Below are 21,266 nucleotides of genomic sequence, written 5' to 3' on the forward strand. Positions count from 1 at the left end.
ATGATAATATTTGTTCAAAATTAAAAAATAATTGCTTTTTTTGTTAGCATGTATACGGATTTATTATGTTTTATACATGTACAATTTAAATATTTTTTATTTCCAAATTTGAACAATTTATACCAAATTTAATTTTGCAAATAACTACTACTAAGATGATTTATATCATTATAGTTTTGCCAAAATAAGTATTATTTTGAAATAAATTTTGTAGATAATTATTAATATATTTTATAAAACCTTAATAGCTTTATATCAATTTTTATAGGTAAATCTACATTGCAAATTATAATTTTTATTTTGTCTAATTTAATTTAAAAAAATTTTGTCTTTAGTATAATTTAATAAATATTGTTCTATCGGAAATAATACTCATACACTAGTACAATAATATACACGCATAGATCTGTATAATTTTCGTACATTTTCCATCAGACTGTTTTTCGATTGTTTACTTTATAAGTTTATCTTATTTTTTGATGTGGATTACATGACTTTTAGATATTGCTGTTTAATGGAAGAAGATAAGAAACATATTAGAAATAAGAATCTATAAAATGTAAAATTATATTAATTGAATAAGAAAAAAGTATCAACATGTGTAGGAATAAAACTGTGCGGTTCTCACTTGCGATGATAAATATATAATTTATTTGTGATTATGAAATTATTATCATGAAATTAAGGCAGTTACTCTCTGAACAGACTTCCATTCTGCATTCTATGTATGCAGTTTTCCACGAATAAAGATACTCGTAAGCAGCTTGAAATAAGTGTTTATTATTATTATTATCACACAATTGAAATTAATTACAATTAATACAATAAGGCTGTAATTTATAATCGTAAATTTTTAGTGTTCTATTAAGTAGTTAATTACAGACAGTTCACATTCACAGATTATTTAATCATTTGAATTATATCTAATTAGATTATAAATTCTTGTAAATATTAAATATAAATTAATGGATAATTTATGAATTTATGATTCATCAAATAATGATCGAAATAGAAATACCGATTTGAAACCAGTTATTATCATGATTAATGTGTGCGGTTAATTTATTTTGATGATTTATTTTTTGTAAAAATCTACATAAAGTCATACATAAAGAAATCTGTTAATCGCCAGAATTGGGAAAATTAGGAAAAAGAAGATAAATAATTAAAAAATAATTAGAAAAAACTTCCGCCTTATTGTTTTAAGATAAAATTTATATATAAGCTATTATAATATGATGTTTGCAATTATTTATTTTAAAAAACAACGCCAAAGTTTCAATTATTTTTTAATTATTCTTTTTTTCTTATATAAAATACCCTTTTCCTTGCGGTTACACATATTTTTCTTGAATGTTATACATATTCGTATAACATAAAACCAAAATGATAATCAAGAGCCGCACCACGCCGAGAAATATACAGATCGAGTAATCATAATCAAATGCAGTATGGTATTTGAAATTGTTTCTATTACAATACGTTGACATAGTCAACGAGAAATGTAGAAAAGTAAAAAAAAAAGGAAATTAATAACAACGAAGAAATAGCGAGCGAAGTGGAAGCTACATAATTCCTGGAGATCTCGATAATGGAACACAGTCAATTTCGACAATAAAACAGAAGACGTAACTGCGAACTTTGACTGCAATTTCTCATTCTGGCAGCCGTGCCGCGGGCTGTTAATGACTACAGCGCGAAGCGAAGCGGAGCGGAGTGGAGCGAGCGATGAAAGAAGGAGGAACGAAGGGTTTGAAGGAGGACTGATATCAGAAGAAGAAGGAATGAGGCTGACCGCTCAGTTCGAAGGAGGAGGAGAATTGGTGGGGCCGGTCTCGCTCGCTTGGCACCTGGGGCCCGTCGAGGGGCCTAGGAGGGAAGCGGGACCGCAGGTGCGGTCGGGATCAAGCACGGCCGTGCAATGTGGTGCGGTCCGCCGTCGTGTGGAGAACAGGAGCCGTTCTCTTCTCTCTCTCTCTCTCTCTCCCTCCCTCGTGGAGGGAATCCGATCTCTCGCTGTTTACCGGAAGTTTGATCTCCGGAGTAAAACGTATAGTACTCTTCGCGCGGATAGACACCTCAAGTTTCGTGTATATTTATATATATTTCAATCGGCTTTCTTCTTCTTCCAGTGGGAACAAGTGGGATATATCTGCAAGCATACCCGACAGTGCATTCCTCGGACGAAGCGCACTCGGGAGACCCCCGAGTCTCTCCCTCCCTCCCTCGCTCCCTCGTTCTTTCCTCTCTCTTTCTTTTCTTATCGTCACGCGGACGGAATGGTAAGTAGTGTCTCCCCTGTGCGCAGGTAAAAATTTCTCTCTTGCACGACGCTCGGTCCCTCGAATAATATACAGAATTCGAGGTGAATTAAGTGTCTCAGGAGGCGGAGGACGCGCAACCGGATGTCGAGCGACGTGCGCTCACCTCGACAATTTGGACATTCGAGCCAGGAATACTTTATTGTTCTCAGGCGAAACGGGAGTCTTTCATTACAATTTTACATACTTGTTAATTAATTGACGATTACAACACACGTCAATTTCATCAGAGACCCAAGTCGGTTATTACATGGACCAAGCCACGATGGATCCCGGTCGACCGTCCGGTTTGCGCCGCCCTCCGTTTACTTAGGATTATCAAACGGAACCGCAATTTCTCTCTCAATGCCAGTCGGCGCTGACGCTAAGTAAGCGTGCCACGGCCATCTCGGGCCGCGTGATCGAGCACACGCACCCGTGCATGCGTACGCTTCCAAGGTATATCCGCGGGAGAGCCGCAGAAGGCGCTCCGAGTCTCTGACATCACCTGTCGCGTGGGTGAGCCAGTTGAACGTTCCTTTTTTTTTTTTCGTTTTTCCAAGTCTGCGGCGCAACTGGCCGACCTACATCGGGGCAGTTCTCTTCAGCCGAACGACTTCTTGCACAGTTCATTTTCGATTTCTTCCTCTTTTTCTTCTTCCCAGAGAAAGAGAGTTTCCTTTTTTTTCCTTTTGTCTCTTCGGCGAGAGAACAGGAGAAGTGAACTGCATGCAAGAAGCTCAGCTGTGAAGAACAAACGGCTAAACTGCTTAGTAGACACGATAATGTATCGCATGCCGACACGATTGCGCAAACGTTGTCATATGAGAGAGATCGAAAAATAGAAATGCTTTGAACTATTTAAAAGTGATATGGAGCGTTATTTAAAGTAAAAACTGATGTTTCATTAAAATTTCAAACCGATCGACTGTGTAATTTTTGAGAAAATAAAAATTCGAGTTAGAGATTTTAGTATGGCGCATCTTATACAGGTGTATCAAGCGACTAATATCGCGTTACGTTAGTATTATCTACCTGCAATTCTTATTCGTCTTATTGACAATATTAATCCGGAGAATCTCTTAACATTTTAACCGCTGAATCATCTACCTCTGGATGACGCATACAATTTCCGAAGAATCTATATTCCATTTGTGAATAATGACTTCATTTACATAGTAAGAACACGTTTTGTATTTATGTTAAAATTGATCGCTGTTAAAAGTTTTGTGTTAAATTTTTAACGCAAATAAATGTTTATTTAATATAAAGTTATTTGATTGTTTTGTGTTAAGTTGGTATTTAACAGTTCTTATGTCTATTTTTATCAACGTCTAAATTAGCTTTAATCACAATTTAATTTACATTTTATGCTGTTATATAATACTTATCTATTTTTAAGTTGTGTTATTTTAAAGTAATTTCAAAAAACGTTTAATATAAATTTAAAATAAGATATTTTAGAGAAGATAATAACATAATTATGTTAAATTATAAAATATTTTGAGTATTTAAAGAACTCTGAATATCTCGAAAATTACATGCCATAACTTTAACGAAGATCGATTTCAATACATGTACATACTCTTTACTGTTTTTTAAAATTTTTATTAAGTTTAATACTAAAATCAACTCTACATGTTCAAAAAAAGAAATGTTTAATTTTAATATTTTAAAATGTTTTATTTCCGTTTCCGGATTTCTAAACACTTAAACACTTAAAAAATGTTTCTTAAACTGAAATGTTTTTTAAACTGAAACAGCTATAAAATGTTTTAATATTTTAAATCTAAACGTTGTTTAAAACGTTTTTAGTGTCTAAAAAACAAAAATAGAAATAAATATTTTTTAATATCTTAAAATTAAACATTTCTTTTTTTAAATGCAATCGAAGTTTTAACGCATTGTTTATCAATAACTGATTTGACAAGTATTTTTGTACAAAATACAAATATATAAATTTTTATCAAATTGTAGTGCCTGTAATATTATAATAATATAAGTTAAATTAAATAATAATAAATTTATATAAAAATTTTGTATGAATTTATAGAATGGACACGCGGATCGTGAGGGTCTTCTCGACCGACACTTAGTTGGACATGCGTAAACATAAGCGTGAAATTTTTCGCAAAGTCCTCCAACCGTCACTGGCACAAGCCACGATGAGATTCATCGTTTTCAGTACGACGTTCCTTCTAATGTCGACATCGATCGCTGGATCGATCAACGATTGCGAAGATCCCAATTTCCACTCTCTGGAGACGCAGGAGACAGCTCGGTTGGAGTGTGGCTCGGCCTTCAAGAACCGCTGTCGCTGCCTCAGAACATGCTACGACGGGCACCATCAGTACGTCGTAAATTGCACGGGTACCGGATTCCAAGACACGTCCCCGCTGGCGCATTTGCCTAATGAGACGCAAGTGCGTACACAAGCTACACCGTTAATTAACTTCGTTAATTAAATCACGATTAACGCGTTTTTAATACCCAGGTGCTCATCTTCACGGGGAATGAACTGGAGGAGCTGCCCTGGAATGTGTTTGGCACCCTGGACACTCTGCCGTATCTGAGGGTCATCGACATGTCGAACAACAAGATACGCGAGATACGCGGCAAGGCTTATCATCACGTGCAACACGTGGAGCGTCTTATACTTGATTTCAACGAGCTCTCGTTGGACCCCGCGAGAAGCCATCCAAGAGTGTTCTCCAATTTCGTCTCCCTCTTGGAGCTGCACTTGACTGACGCCTTCGAGGACGGTCCGCCGAGGGACCTGGCGAGGACACTTCACGACATCTTCGTGAACAGGTATCTTTCCCGTCGTTCTCTTTTATTTTTTATTGTTTTCTAAAAAATTATATCCCAGCAAACATCAACTAACAGTTATATATTATAACAGTTATAATTTTTTACTCAACGATATAATAACAATATAATATAACTTATAAGTTCTGTAGCTGTTGTATTGATAAATAGGAAATTATAGCTAACAGTTATATAATTATTAGTTGGTGTTTGCCATGATTGAATTATTAAATTATTTAATTTAGTTGATTTAATGATCATTGTTCTAATTTTCCATTTTCCTAGCAATCTCACGCAGCTGATAAAGCTCCATCTTGAACAGAATGAGATCTCAGAGTTTCGAGACGTCAAAGTGTTCTGCGATCTACCGAATCTCCTCGATCTTCATCTCGGCGATAACGAATTAGACGCGCTGCACTTCAATCTGTCGTGCCTGCACAATCTGCGCTTCTTGGATTTACGAAGGAACAAATTCACGAAGGTTCTCGACCGTGATCTCCATATCATGGACAATCTCGCCAAGCACGATCGATCTGTATCCGTAGACTTCTCCGACAATCCTTTCGAATGCTCATGCAAGCTCAATCCGTTCATCAAATGGATGAAAAAGACGAAAGTATTCATCCGAAACAAGAACAATTTAAAATGTTACGAAGGTAACTCTTCATTAATCAAACAAGCGCATAATATAATAATAATAATAATATTAATAATAATCAATCATAAGTTAAATATTCGATCAATAAATGTTTTAAACATAAAGATAAAGATTGTGCTGAATATAATCTTTCTGTAAATTTAATATTTTTAACTCATATAAACGGTGTGTTGGCACTCTTGTTAGTCTTGAAACACAGTTATTAGCTAGATATTGATGCTTAGAAGTATCTATATAAGATCCCTCCTTTCCTGAAAATTATTATTATTACTGCATAATAATTCTTTTTCGTAAAAAAATATATAGAAACCGAAATGTATGCTCTTTTCTTCATTAGGTACCATAAAGCACGAATTCCATGAGACGAAGAATTGCTCTCCAAAGCTACTAGCTTCCACCCGGCAAGGGACGACGGTGTTGCTTTGCTTCCTCTCGATAGTGCTGGTCGCTCTGGTGTGTGCTTTGCTCTATTTGCAAAGGACGAAACTTCAGAAGAAGATCGAGCCGGTGCTCGACTCGGTCAGCAAGAGGGTGCGATACACCTCAATAGCAAATGGTGATGCTCGCGAGGACGTGTAAACAAAAAAAGAGTAAAGAAACTTTATTCTCTAATAAAGGGAAGTTTTTGCTCCATTAAGAACAAAAGTTGTGTGATTAAATTGGAGAATTTGTTTGTCGAATTTATTTCAGTATAAGGAATAAGTGAACAGTTTTCCATATTTTCTATTTATGTGTTATATTTTAAATATAAGTATGTGCAAAAAATGCTTTATTGTGTGTGTGTGTCTGAGTTTTTAGTTTTTCATAAAAAAATAATAAAAATAAAAAAGATATACAGCATAAAAAGAATTTATGTATTTAAACACATAATTTAGCATGTTTTATTTTTACACAAAAAACTTAATCATATATAAATGAGTCTTTTTTTACATTTGGACTTGTAATGTGTTTACTATTGTATTTGTAAAGGAGAATAAGTTAGGTTTTTGTTGACTTTATAAGTTAAAATTATAGTCACAAAATTAACTTATTAATTAAGTTACGTTAAAAATTATATAAATTATATCAAAGACTAACTTAATTAAAACTTAAGTTAAAGTTAAATTAATTTAAATTAAATTAAAAATTAATTTTAAAAAGTATTAATTAAATTGAAATAATTATATATATAATTTTAATTTAATTATACATAATTATATATATAATTATTTTAATTAATTAACACCTACGGAGAACTGTGTTCTTATCTTGAAATAAATTCGAAATTTTTTTCTTTAATTTGATTACAAACAAATTTATTCTGCCTTAACTGTAAGATAAAATATTTCCCGTTTTGCATTTGCGTTGATTAATTCATTTCGCTTGTCTCGAGGCGAAAGAGTACGAATTTAAAATCGCGTTTTTGGAGAAAGCTTCACACGCGCAAAACTTTGACAAAATATCCTCAGCCGTAACGGTATCGGTTTTACGTCATACATTAAATTTCACAGCTCGATAATTCGCATGCTCGCAAACGGTGCGTAAAATTGAGCATAAATTTTCATGTTCGGCGTATTCACCGCGTACAGTCATTGAACGATACCGTGAATTATGTGATTAACGCTACTTAGTGTGCAAGTTAACTTTACGATGTAATGCGTTTATAAATAAATGTTATTTATTATATAACGATTTGGAGTTTATTTCTTAAGGACGAACATCTTGCACTTTTACATAGACTAATTTTTATTAAAAGCGGTTGAAAATTAGCTCTAAAATGTTCTATTGTCAGTACATTTTTACCTAATTGAACTTTAATTCAAGATCATTTAGGATTAAGTTCTTGTTATCAAATTTTGATAGCTGAAAATAACACTTAATGAGATTATATCTGTAAAAATAATTTATGAAAATAAATTATTGAATAGTTTTTGTAGTACAAAAATTGTACTAAAATCAATTGTTTTCTGATTAACAAGGTAGAAAGAACCTTTAAATTAGTATTTATATAATTATTTTAATATTTTACATAAAAGTTATAAAGTGAATATAAAAGAATGTAAAAAAAATTCTTTATTCGCGAGTATTGATATAAGAAAAATATGAGTAGCGTTCCAGAGTTAATCGAGTGCGACTCAAACTCCGGAAATCTGCGTAGGCGTTGCGATTCGGCAAAAACGACGTGGTTTTTCCTTCTTATCAACGGCTATCGGAGCGTCGACACCTTAGCCGAGATTAGATACTGCGTACAGTGTATTATAAGCTGCCTTAATGACTGCCGTTTGTCCGGAGCGAGGTGTCGCGGAGTTGCTTTAGCGAATCTCTGTCATTTCAAGTGTTGTTCTTTGCATAAGTTTACACGCGTTGAGCTTCGCGCCCGAGCGCGACAGCGAAGAGAAATGCCACTCGTCGAGCGACTGCGTCTCGACGAAATTATCACTTCGTATCCGGAGCTCGGACCGACAGCTCCAGATGGCGGATACTCGTGGTTGATTCTCTTAGGTGTTGCCTTCATTCAGGTTCGATCATCACACATGTATCGCGCTCTCTATTGACAAAGTCGCGTTCAGACTTCGTGCGATCACACATTGGGAAAAACAAAACATTTTAAACTTGATTAAATTTTTCAATTTAATTGAATTTCTTTGAGTATTTATATATTCAATATTTAAATAAATAACATTTATAATATATTTAAGTTAAATATATAAATATTTAAAAAGAAATTTAATCAAGTTGAAAAATTAAATAAGTTTAACAATTTTATATTTAATTATAGTAATGAAATACTCGTAATTTATTCGTAAAATTAATTAAATTGCAACTGTAAAAGTAATTAGACAACGGAAACGGAAAAGCCAGTCAGACTCGACGGAATACAGGGTGTTTAGAAATGTATGCTCAATTAGTATCGATATGTATTTTTATCTGAAAAAAAGTTATCACGTCATGCAGTTCTCTTTCCTTGTTCGATACGTTAAAAATAATTTTGTTCCAGGTGTTACGTCGTTTACGACGTAAGTTTGCCGAATACGAGGAACGCACGAATCGAACAATGATTTTTCGTTAACGATTTGCTAATCTGATATGTTAGAGCCATGTCGTCGGACGTCGCGTTAATATCTGTAATTGTTTCGTTATAGGTAAGTACAGAATCTTTCTGATCTTGTTGTGCCTATATTTCTTGATGCCCTGTATAATACGCGTCCACTAAACATCGCATGGTGCATCGAAAAGGATAGATTGATGGTAAAATGGTTGCAAAGTACAAATGTGAATATTAATCGCGCTATTATAATGCGTAGATCACTGTGCCCAGCGTCCTGTCGATGTACGGCATAGTGCGAGGATATTTGGTCACCAACAGTTCACCCCTTTACTTCAATTTATGGAACGAGGTCACCCTGGCACCTTTACTGTTCGTCGCTTTTTGGAGTTTAGCAGGTACTCGTACTTTATCCCCGATACAAATTTTTTCTTAATTTTTTATAATGTAATTACTGGTATAAATGTCCCAAATACTCCGATCTTAAATGCTTTTGAAGGAAGAAAACAAAATCTGAAGGAAATCTTCAAAAACTTAAGACATGAAAAATTCTTAAAAATATTATAAAATGTCGCAACGATCTTTGTCACTGGATATATTGTCTCTCCGTCCATTCACATCCACTAGCTTCGCTCGATCTTTCAGATCCGTGGACCAAGACTATCACGGATTTGGCGTCGGTACCCCGATTGGTCGGCCTCATCGGCGTGGCTCTTCTCACGATAGGTGTCATAGCTTCCGGATATCTGGCGACCGGTGGTGTGGGCGCGTATTTGGCCGGTCTCAGCGCCGGTGCGGTAATGGGCATAGGAGCGAGTTTCGTTATCGTCGAGAGCGAGACCGTACTGCGGAGGCACTTCAGAGTGCGATTGCCATTGGCACTGACATTGAAGAACATTGCCATGTCCATCGGTTTCACCCTCGTACCAGCGCTCACGCATTTTCTACTCGTGGAGACTGACTTGAAGGACGGACTCCTACTGATGACGATCGCCTTCATCCCTACCGCCCTGGGCACTCTGACTCTGCGTTTTCCAACTCCACAGCGAGCGTCTCCTTATAGGTGACTGTAGGATATTCTTGTCCCATTTCTTCATCAACTTCAAATTGAACTATCGCATTGATATCTAAAGATCCATCCGCGGCTGAAATTTCTCTTAAAGAGAGCATAAAAAAGTTCTTATAATACTTTATTTTTAGAATTTTTTAATTTATCTTAAAGATTTAAAATAAATGAAACTTTTCTTCAGATTTTAGCTTTCTTAAGAAACTAAAATGAGGAACTTTAGAAATGTTTAAAGAATATTTTAGAATGTATACGTTTGATGATTTTTTTCAAAATGTTGACTTTCTTAATATTTCTGAAGAATATTTCAATTTGTACAAAAAAATCCGAGTTTTTGTCAATTATAAACTTATATAAAAATTCTGAAAAATAAATCTTTCTATTAGTTTTCTATTTCAATTATTTCTCGCGCCATTGGCACAGTTGTATTCTACTGATACAGTTGTACTCCATATTGTACTCTTTAAATGAATATTATAATATTAAAATATAAATATAATATTTTATGAACTTTAAAAGAATTCCAAGAAAACTTTTTACAAGAGAAACTACCTTAATGTTACGTAAACTTGGTGCTTCCATGCTGTAATATCGCGGCAACAATTTTCGTCAACAGGTTGCTTCTGGCCGATGAGGATAATGAATTGGGCATCAGATTGTCTCCGGACAGAGAGTCGGAGTCGGAACGCCGCGATAACGGCACGGACAACGTCGGTTATGACAAGCAGGATCGAAATGCCGCGCCTCTTTTCAACGAGGTGAACAGCATCTACGCGTATCAGGAGCCGGACGAGGACGTCGAGCTCTTCGTCAGCCCGACCGTACGATCGGGTGGCAAGTGGAGGCAGGAGTTTCGCGTGGCTCGCTATTTCAGATTCTGGGCAGCCGTGGTGACGTGGACCGGGATTAGGGCCGGTTCGCTCTTCTTCTGGATCCTGGTGCCCGCCTTGTTCCTGCAGCGAGGGAAGTCGGTTTACCGTACGGATGACTGGGTGACATTGCTGGTGGCCGCCGGTGTCGGCTCTTTCGTGCCCAGCATCGCTAGCTACTGGTCCACCGTCACCAATGCTCAGTACAGAAGAATATACTTTGGTGCCGCCTGTTGGCTCGGCAGCGTTATCTTGTTAAGTGCGTGAAATGTTAAATGACGTGAATAAAATCTCGCCTTTTACTGGCATTTTTAATAAAAAAAAATTCTCTCCGTGTATAGGTTTAACTTATACATATGACTACCACTGGTTTCTAACGTGGTCGCTGCTCGGCGGAGTTGACATCAGTAGTCTGCTCGTCTGCCAAGACCTGACGCTCTGCGACGTGTTGGGAAATCAGTTTGCGCATCGCTCGCATAGATTGTTCTCCACCATTGTCGGATTGGGTGTGCTGGCCTTCTGCTTCGTGCATAGTATGTGTATCTCGTAACATCAATCTTTATTCGAGCTCTCCTTCCTTCTTACAATTTTACAGAGATTTATCAATTTCGCTTTTTTGGTCTAATGCGCTTAACGTGACAGTAACAAAGATAAATTCGCGACCAAAGATATTTATCATTTTTAATTTGACGATTGCAGGTGAAAACGCGTGTCTTCGCGTGGTCGCGTTGTTGCAGTTCCTCGGGGGATGCTACTGGATCGTGCCGCCCGTTTGGGAAATCGTACGAGCACGTAGGCTCAGAGAGGGTTAACAAAAATCATTACAAAACCCATCGCGGAAATATTTACAGATCGTTAACATCGATAATAAAAATTGCCGCTTATAAAACAAGTGTTTAATTTAGCATATTAAAATGTTTTCATTTCCGTCTCCGTTTCTTAAATACTTGAAAATGTTTAAAGCTGCAAAAGATTTTACTTTTAAACGTTTTAGTGTTTTAAATCGAAACACCGTTTAAAACAAAAAACATTTCTTTAAGTATTTAAAAAACGGATATAAAACATTTCTTAATATCTTAAAATAAAACTCGTCTTTTTTTAATACAACGATTAATTCCTTAAACACCTTTAAACAGTAGAAGAAATATCTTACGAATCGTGAAAGTAGATACTCCGTGTGATGCTCCGTGTAATGCGAGGTGTATAAACTGAAAATAAGTGATTACTTGATGTCCTTCATGTCGATCCGTGAATTACACAGCTGACTTTGGATTGTCAAGAATGTAAGGCAATATATCGCACGCGACAAAGTCATCGCCGGATTTTGCGTTTCTTATAATCTGAATGGAGGAACGGTCGAACGAGTATTTCTATATTACACGATTGTTTATACGTGCGTGATCACAATAAAGTGTAGTGAAACCTTTATTAAAATATCTTTCTTAATCGTCGACATTATTAACAATGCACATCATGGTATTATCACACTGATCACTGTCTTACTTTATTGACATATTTATTCTATTATTTATATTTATATCCTGCGAATATCTTCTTGTAGGCTTAGAATACACACGATCGTATTTCTCAATCTAAATATCAGTTATACGTTATCAGTATACATCTAATATGCGTTTTTATTTTGGATACACCAAAAAATAGATAGAAATATATATCACAAGATAATTGCAAGATAAACGGAATGAACGGATATCCCGTGGCATCTTGCACGCTATTTTCCCTTGAGAAGCGTAACATAAAAAATTTAAAATTTATATGCACGTCTTCTGATTAAATCTAATTGATAATCAGTTATCGTATTACGGCTAAGTAAAATAAAATAATGATCATTAAGACTGCCTACTTTTCTTTCACATACGTATCATAAAAATATGTCACATTCGTAGTCATCGAATTTATTGCGCATGCATAGAATTTATACTAATGGAAGGGGAAAAGAACCCGTACAAGTGTGTCCAAGAAGTGAGACAGAAAACTAGTTCTGTTTCATTTCAAATCAAGTCATGTTCTATCTTTGTCGCACAGATGTTGGACACAGTTTCGGCATACGGACGGTATACGCTATTCCTCTTCCATTAGTATAAGTTCTATGTGCGCATGACATTTTAATGCAATAAATTGGTTAATTCATTGCATTTAAATTGCATTTGTTTGCATAAACTCGTACCCAGCTAATGCTAAATATTCCTAAAATATTCATAAAATTTCAAGTACATAATTCCAAGAACATTTCGGTATATTTTGAAATACTTATAGAATGTATTTTTTAAGTAACAAATAACAGTAACAAGTTATTTTTAAAAAGTAACTTACCCATCCTGTATATATAATTTTTATTTACCAGATATAGAATTCTGCCGCATATATCTAATAGTAGTGGAGACGCGTATCGCTCGGAACATTTCATTAACATTTGAATATTTTGTAAATATTCTTCTACTATTCCGTCCCGAGCAGATCACATTAATTATTTAATGAACGTTTAAAGACGATACATTAGTATAAAGAAATTTATAAAAACGTTTATTAAACGTTTTAAACATCTATTTAATATTTGTTAAATCGTCAAAATGTTTCATATAAAAATGGTATCACAAGATAGTAAAAACGTTTTTATAACGTTCATTAACAGTTTAATAAATGTATTAAATTTATCTTTTCAAACGTTTAAAGTTGATTTTTGACACGGTTATTAAACGTATTTTATTTGTATCAGCTTATATGCAAAACATTTGAAATACAAAATGAACATTTTATGAATATTTAACGCTGTTTGGGCATAATCCTATTTTAAGATGCATTAAATTATATATATATATATACGTCAAAATTAACAGTTATTAGAATCTAAATGCTTGAATAACCATTGCGATATTGATAATTATATAAATGAAGAAAATGTTGATATGTAAAGGATCTCTTCTACGTATAAGATCTTTGTATATTCAAACTCCATTCATGATTTGATTTCTTATCATCTGTTTATCATCACCGACTTCTTAATCTACTTATGCCCGTTTTGGCAACATATGCGCATATATCAAATAGATATATAATAATTTAATTAAAACTATACTTAAAAAGAATATACGTTTATATATACAGAGACGTTCATCATCTCATTAATTAGATGATCCGTGAGAAGATGAAAGAGATCGACAATATCTCAAGGATGAAAAGCTATTAATAAAAAGGGGATGCCGGAAAAAAGTATTGTGTTATTTTACCATTAGATTTTTCTGTCTCGAAAAAGACAAATATTTTCGTTTTAATACTGCCGTATTTTGCCAAACAAAGGCATGATAAACGCACGAATAGATTCTATACACATAAAATATCCAACAAATTAGAGGTATGCAAACGTTTTAATTCTTTTTTTAGCTTTCTGATATAATTATTTTAAATTCAAATAGTTTCCCGTATATATTTATAAGACTGAACTATCTGAAATGCTATATTTTATAATTTAATAATGCACGTAACTTTACCAAACAATAGTGAACACGATGAGTGACAAAACATTTTATGTTCGATACTTTATTCGATATAAGTTCCAGTAAGAAAAATAATTCTGTTAAATCATGTAAATCAATTTGTTCTGTTTTTGATGAAGATACGATGTGCCCTATAATACGTGCAAATGCTGATTTCATCGTTTTAAAAATGGTAATTATGACGTAACTGATTACACTCTGGAACGTCATGACAATTGGAAGTCAGTGTAGAAGTGCCGTTAAATAAAAACGTATCACAAACGTAAGAGCTTACGGACTATCTAGACATTGACCAGGCAACAGTTTCAAAATGACAACATAAAATGGATAAAATTTAAAAAAAAGACTAAACTTTTGCATATTCAACATAAATAACTTTTACGTAAAACAAATTTCATGATTAACCATAATTACGTTGTAAAGGTTTACATATTATAAGAAATTTGCTTAAATGATAAAAGTAATACCACAGACTTGCTCCTTAAAAAAAAGAGACAGAGTCTTCAGACCAACCGTAAATAAAGCTCATTCTACCCCAAACTTAGGCAGTTAAAAAACGAGGAACGCTGCGTGGAATTTTTTTTTTTTTAGGTTTCACCCAACTCCGGATCCTTGTCTACCGCTTTACTAGGCCCTGGAGTGTCGCGCGATTTAGGCAAAAAGCCGTTGGCCGTCCGACTCGCCTGTGGCTTTATGTTCCAACTCACTGGCCGCGGCTGATTCAGTTCGTCGTATTCCGACTCATTGTTCTGCTTAATCTCGTCGTAGACGTGCTCGACTTTCTTCCCGTCCATCTCGTCGATGCTGTGATATACATTTAAATTTGGATTTCCCATATCGGCGTCCCTGTTCTTCAAGTCGTATTGCAATCCGTACGCTCCTGAACACACACACAAATTGATGTTGTTGTATACAATTTTTTATATTTTGTCGTCGACGTAAACATGTCGTACCTTTGCAATCGTCTTCGTCGTCGGAACATCTACCTAGACCGAGTTTCGCCTTCTCGGTGTTTATGTTCTTATGGAAATTATTCCGGAACTGGAAGTTGTTCAGCAAAGTAGTGGCGTCGTCGAACTTTGAGGAACCTTGATACGCATACACCGGATTGTCGAATTGATTTCGTTCTACAATGAAAGTGATTTAAATATTTCATCATTTTATAATAAAATGATGAAATCATTTTATAACAAAATTTTTTAGTCTAATAAATATTGTAGACTTCTCTGCTCAAAGATAAAACTTTTCGATGATTGTCTTTGATAAATAAACTTTTAATGTAGAGACAAAAAATGTAGGAAAAGACTTATTTACCCGGCGGTGACACAGGTTCGGCTGTGTATTGCACTTGAGCTATCTCGCTCTTGAGATCAGCCACTCTGCGACGATGGTACATCCACGCCGCCAACAAAACTCCAACTATAATCAAAGTCGCAAATACGACTCCTACGATATGCCCGTATCCTCCGTCTTCTTTCTCTTGGATATTACGGGAGAATAGTTGCTCGTCACAATTCTCACCTAAAAATATTTTTTGAATTGTTTCAAGTCATTGACATACCCCAAAAAAATCTCAATTCTTCGCGCAGAGTTATTTCTTTAAAGGTGTACTTTGCGTACCTGCATATCCATGTCTACAAATACAACCCTCGGCTGGATGGCACATAAAAAAGTCGTTTTTACATTCACAAGGCTCCATGCAATGATCACCGTAATATCCCTCGGGACAAACTGAAACCGGGAAGCATTGTATTTATATGTTCATTTAGTATATGCAAAAAAAATTAGTAGCTATCATATCATTGTCTTATAATATGCAAGAATTTTACATCTTCCTTAGAGTTTGTTAATCTTAAATTTCAGCACAACATTTTTATTTTAGTATTATAATTATCTAAAAAGTAGAAGACATATAATTGTTTTAACAATATTAATTTATTGTTTTAATAAATTCTAATTCTTGTTTTAAAGATGCTTGTTTTTAAGATTGTTTTTTTATCCGATATTTTTTCGACTTATAAAAATTGAAAGAAAAAAATTAATTTATTTCTTGATAAAACTATAAACGATTTTTTATATAACCAAGTTATGCCTGTTTAACTACATGATTTTGTTTCAACATTTAACATTTTAATAATGAAAATATTTTAAAGCAAGAATGTTCTTTTTCTTTACAGAAAAAATAAATATTAAATCAATCAAAGAAATATAACTTTTCTTTAAAGAATTTAATAATCTTAAATAAATATAATTTATTAACATGGAGAAATTTTGTACAGTTTCATTAATAGAAATATAATCATCTTTTTCAATAATAATTTTGTGAGAAAAGAAATATTGAATAGAGCAAAAATATATTTTCAAACCAAGAATTAAAATTTTTGAATATTATTATTAGTATCATTGAAACAATTATATTTTGTTTTTAAATGACAATTACAAAATAATTGTAATAAAAATACATTTTTCTGAAATTTGATATTATTAAACTCTTTATAAAAGAGTCATAATAATTACTAATTTTTTCTGTGTACATTCTTTTCATTACAGTTGGCAGTTTTTTAATCTTACTCTCGGTACATCTGGTTCCGGTCCATCCCGATGGACATCGACAATGGCCATCGTTGGATCTGCACTTGCCGCCGTTCTGACACTTACAATGCTGCGTGCAATTCACCCCGTACGTGCCCTCCGCGCAAGGTGTTTGACAATATTCGCCTTGCCAGCCAGGTCGGCACTGGCATACACCTGCACCGAAAAGAAAAAATAGTTGTAGTAATTATATCATTATAATTTATAGTAATTTTTTGACCCAACCATATTTTTATATCAATAAAATTGAGAAGGCCTAAACGGTCGCAGAGATCTTGGTGCTGATTATAATATTTTTTTAAATATATTAATTTCATAATTTCAGCTCATATAAACTACGCGCCGATAAATTCGTCAGTTTTAAAACATAGTTATAGCTAAATGTGGATGCTTATTGGCATCTTAAAATCCCTTCCTTTATCCAAAAATCTGAAAATAATTTATTTCAAAAAATAATACCTCAGCCGGAGTTCATATTTTCATAATTTTTCAAGAATATAAATTATGTTCGTTTAAAATATATTAAAATTATCATAATCATAATTTTGATTATATGCAACTTATATATAACTGCCATAACCGAAATGGAAATTTTAACATAGCAAATTGTACCGTAAAATAACTACTAAACAATACTATATAAATATACGATTATTATTACCAATATTATTATAATAATTACTATAAAAATGATATACTTGACTATAATTATTTTATTATGCAACTACTATGCAGACGCAAAAATCGCACATTTTCTTCAGTGTAGAAAATACATCTCGATAATAACAGTTCAATTTAAGTAGATTTAAACGATTGTATATCTCGAGAGAATTTGAGAGACATTATCAACTTACCTGTTACGTGATGACATTCCCCGCCGTTTTTACAATGACAGTGATTCGCGCAGTTTAGCCCGTAACGATTGGGCGGACACGGATGTTCGCAGGTAAGACCCAGGTACCCCGGACGGCATACGTACTGACCGGTGACGTGATCGCAGGTCATGTTCCCTAAGGAGAAAAAAACGAAGCTATCAGCGAAAAAATTTTTATGACGTAAGAAAACTCCTATAGAAAAACTTATGTTAATTTTTATATAGTGTACAACACATTGTAATTATTATCCCTTTCACTATACGCTTATTTTTACTAAAGTTGCTATAGAAATTTAGTATTAGTAAGTAATACAGGTCAATAAGTAATTAATTTAGTGTTAAATTTATATAAAAAAAAGAGATAAACTAATATTAAAAGTTTCTCAGCAAAGTGCTCGATAATAAAAGCGATTGGTGACAAACAGCGGAATGAAGTGTCATTATTACCGTTTGCGTCAGCGTTTGCGTAAGCAGCGGTTACACTATTCCTTAGCTTCAAATGTTAGCTGTATCGCAAAGTATGTAAAAAAAGAACCCATATCCAAGCGTGTCATCTCTGAATATTATAGTGCCACCATTAAATGAATTTTATAAAATCTAATTTTCTTCTCTTTCATTGCTTTTCGATTATAACTAAGTATAACGAACAGTTGAACTTACATAAAAATATGTTCCGTGAGAAAAATCAACGTGTACATTGTCAAATTATAAGGTTAAATAATAATTGTATTGAAAGGTATGATAATTGTAAAAAAATCCTACATTCACACCCAGAAAAATACACATTGTAATCATTGGAATTTAATATTACTTCATGTTTCAAATCTTCACAAATCTATTATAATAAAGTTTATTATAGACATTAAATTTTTCAATACATATATTCTGAATCATAGTAAGTTAATATTTTAATCAAGAATAAATTAAAACAAAAATTTGACTTGCTTATTGTTCTGATTTTTTTAAATTAAAAAACAATGAGTTAATTTTGATCGGAGTAGCAAGTAAAGATAAGTTTTTCTTCTAGGTTTTGAATTACTAAATCTAATTCTGATCTTAAAAAGTTTTTTAATTTGTCAAAAAAATATTTAAAAAACCTATTAAATATATAAAAAGAATTATTATATAAAAACAGTATGTTAAGGAAAATGTAAAACTATAGTAAAATAAATAAGTAAAAATTGACCAATACATGAACAATATGAATGAAATGAAAAAGAGCTTACTCGATTAAAACGGATCTTAAAAATATATTTTGTGCAAATCTTACAATTTTCAGTAATAAAATACTACAATGAAAAATTCAAAGTAGTCTGAAAGAAAACCCTTGAAAGATATAATAAACAACAATGCTCTCAAATGCCATCAAGATTTAAATCAATAATACTTTTATTTTTAGATACTAGTAACTTTACATCCAGCGTCCTTTTATAATATTCTTCAAAAGAATGTGTAAATTCTTTTTCTTTAGTATATAATAATGAATTTTTCTAACATGTTTGTGATTTTATATATATATATATATATATATATATATATATATATATTTAAACTATTACCAAGAAAATCATCTTTATTAAAAATGACTGTTTTCTAAAAAAAAAAAAAATAAATTAAATAATCACTTTTTTAGTAGCATTTTAATCGATATTTTTCTGCATGTAGCATTGAAATGTTAAACACCATCTGTTACAAACTGAGATAATTATCTTATGTTGCACACAAAATATAATTAATTTGACGAAAAACCATGCAAACATTAAATGTGTTACGGCGAATACGAGTCACACTCAAACAATGTCATGCGTTTAGATCTCGGATATTAGATCTTCTTTACCGTTTATTTTCTCTGGACACTTTTCTTTGCATCCCAAGCCGTACAATCCTTCCTTGCAGGGTTGCGAACAGTCGGGGCCTTCCCAACCCCTGGCGCAGACGCAACTTCCGGTTGTGGGATCACACGAACTATTGTTCATGCATTCGCAATGCGAGTGACAATCCTCCCCGTAAAGACCTTCCGGACACTTTGTTTCGCATCGTATTCCTGTTTTGACGTTAAAAAAACCCGTCTCGAGAAACGATTCTTCGCTAGCTGCTTGTAAAAGCAGCTGTTTTTACCCGTCTCGCTTTTTTTACCTATCTCGCTTTTTACACTTCCTTGTACTCTTATATCACCAGATCATGAAAACAATTATTCATAAATATAACTGCAGTGCATACATATTAGACTGGTAATATTGTATGCACTGCAGTTATATTTATGAATAATTGTCTTCATGATCTCTCGTTGTTAATAGCAATTTTTTTATTAACTCAACAGTGTAATTACTTTTTAAAGTTTCAGTACATTTAAGATTTTTTAATAAGATAAAAATGTATTTTCAAAGTTATTAAAATATTTTATGGAAATCAAGAATAACAAGCCTCTTCCTTTTTATTTTCTTTTCAAAAAGTCTTTAATTTCAAAATTAAAAATAATTTTTAAATATTTTATACAAAATGAGTTCTTACACATAAAGATTAATATTGCCAAGAAATTATTACATAAAATTTTTAAAGGAACATTTGGAAGCTTAGAAAATTTACTTTAAAATAATTGTTATTAATTGTCACTTGATGCCGCTACATTAATACAACACTTCACAGTACAAAAATATTGAAAGATATCAATTTTTAATTTTATGTAATTTGTTTCAATACACATATTGTGTAAAAATTGAGTAATAGTGGCATCGTAAATAGAGGAAAATTTTACAATAATTACATTAAGAGTAGATGATACATTATAATGCAGCAGTTTTGTCAAAATAAAACTTTTAAATAATATTTGTAAAAAAATTAGATAAATCCAATAGTTTAAAGTTTAAAGTATAAATATTTTACTATTATTTAAAAAACTTTGATTTGCTTTATTAAAAATTTAATGCTATACTGAATGTATAATATTTCATGTTACAACATTTCTACAGTATAAGTTAGGAGTAATTGCGCATGTTTTATAAAAAGTCAATACTTTTACATATAATTTTATAAAGATACATAATTGCAAATTATCATTTTTAAAGCAAGATTTCGTCATATAATTTAATAAATGTTGTTTCCTCGCGAAACAGGAAATATATCGTAAAGACGATACTAAAATAAAATTAATTTAAGCTCTACTTTTTCTCTTTAAAATATATTTTTTAAAGCTTTACGATTTTTTTTCACCAGGATACTCAATTTTTGTGAGATCTGCGAGAAAAACTCAAGCGTACTGAAACTTTTAAGCAGTAGAACTTAATTATTTCGGCGTGCTGAAGTTTCTAATTGGCGATTAGAACGCGAGAATAAAATCAACAAACCTCGCCATTCCGGCTTGCAATTGCAATAGCCAGTAGTTGAGTCACAATCCATGGTGTTCTCCTCGACACAGTCGCAAGTCTGATTGCATCCGTTTCCAAAGAAGCCCTTTTTACAACGATCCTGACACAGTGTGCCGATGAAGCCAGCCGCACACGTGCACGTGCCTGCGTGTGTATAAGTAAGATAACGCGTGTTTTGGGTGTGCAATAAGTGC

At 33.1% G+C, this 21,266-nt stretch overlaps 3 protein-coding genes across 6 annotated transcripts in view; 2 read left to right on the top strand and 1 right to left on the bottom strand.

Annotated features, from left to right (window-relative positions):
* The first annotated feature begins 230 nt into the window (after window positions 1-230).
* On the top strand, window positions 231-7,431 carry LOC105834313 (phospholipase A2 inhibitor). Of its 2 annotated transcripts, none has more exons than XM_036289289.1 (5): window positions 231-2,282; window positions 4,354-4,723; window positions 4,795-5,111; window positions 5,394-5,764; window positions 6,104-7,431. In XM_036289289.1, exons 2-5 carry the CDS (start codon window positions 4,403-4,405, stop codon window positions 6,343-6,345), a joined length of 1,251 nt encoding a protein of 416 aa, XP_036145182.1. In that variant the 5' UTR covers window positions 231-2,282; window positions 4,354-4,402; the 3' UTR covers window positions 6,346-7,431. The 2 variants fall into 2 exon arrangements, with proteins under 2 accessions (XP_036145182.1, XP_036145183.1); XM_036289290.1 differs by having other exon boundaries at window positions 231-2,050; window positions 2,133-4,723.
* Window positions 7,432-7,586: 155 nt separating this feature from the next.
* On the top strand, window positions 7,587-12,580 carry LOC105834312. The gene is made up of 6 exons (XM_012676704.3): window positions 7,587-8,264; window positions 9,051-9,189; window positions 9,437-9,854; window positions 10,474-10,985; window positions 11,068-11,259; window positions 11,426-12,580. The coding sequence occupies exons 1-6, from the start codon at window positions 7,848-7,850 to the stop codon at window positions 11,536-11,538; spliced, it is 1,791 nt and encodes a 596-aa protein (XP_012532158.2). The 5' UTR covers window positions 7,587-7,847; the 3' UTR covers window positions 11,539-12,580.
* Window positions 11,269-21,266, bottom strand: part of LOC105834310 (protein draper) — a 33,918-nt gene continuing 23,920 nt past the window's right edge. For 2 of the 3 annotated variants that reach the window (XM_036289288.1, XM_012676700.3), the window contains 8 exons: window positions 21,052-21,216; window positions 19,545-19,751; window positions 17,688-17,843; window positions 16,813-16,989; window positions 15,862-15,972; window positions 15,556-15,762; window positions 15,195-15,368; window positions 11,269-15,121 (listed from right to left, as the gene is read on the bottom strand). In XM_036289288.1, coding sequence (XP_036145181.1) covers window positions 14,829-15,121; window positions 15,195-15,368; window positions 15,556-15,762; window positions 15,862-15,972; window positions 16,813-16,989; window positions 17,688-17,843; window positions 19,545-19,751; window positions 21,052-21,216 — 1,490 coding nt within the window. In that variant the 3' untranslated portion in view covers window positions 11,269-14,828. The remainder of the gene's footprint in view (window positions 15,122-15,194; window positions 15,369-15,555; window positions 15,763-15,861; window positions 15,973-16,812; window positions 16,990-17,687; window positions 17,844-19,544; window positions 19,752-21,051; window positions 21,217-21,266) is intronic. The other variant, XM_012676701.3, reaches the window with a different exon arrangement.

Source organism: Monomorium pharaonis, chromosome 7, assembly GCF_013373865.1.
Source record: "Monomorium pharaonis isolate MP-MQ-018 chromosome 7, ASM1337386v2, whole genome shotgun sequence".
Taxonomy (NCBI): Eukaryota; Metazoa; Arthropoda; class Insecta; order Hymenoptera; family Formicidae; genus Monomorium; species Monomorium pharaonis.

Coding starts and splice junctions, on each gene's coding strand:
- LOC105834313 (XM_036289289.1), top strand. CDS start 4,403: ATGCGTAAACATAAGCGTGAAATTTTTCGCAAAGTCCTCCAACCGTCA. Junction 4,724..4,794: donor ATTTGCCTAATGAGACGCAA/GTGCGTACACAA, acceptor TTTAATACCCAG/GTGCTCATCTTCACGGGGAA. Junction 5,112..5,393: donor CACGACATCTTCGTGAACAG/GTATCTTTCCCG, acceptor CCATTTTCCTAG/CAATCTCACGCAGCTGATAA.
- LOC105834312 (XM_012676704.3), top strand. CDS start 7,848: ATGAGTAGCGTTCCAGAGTTAATCGAGTGCGACTCAAACTCCGGAAAT. Junction 8,265..9,050: donor TAGGTGTTGCCTTCATTCAG/GTTCGATCATCA, acceptor TATAATGCGTAG/ATCACTGTGCCCAGCGTCCT. Junction 9,190..9,436: donor CGCTTTTTGGAGTTTAGCAG/GTACTCGTACTT, acceptor TCGATCTTTCAG/ATCCGTGGACCAAGACTATC.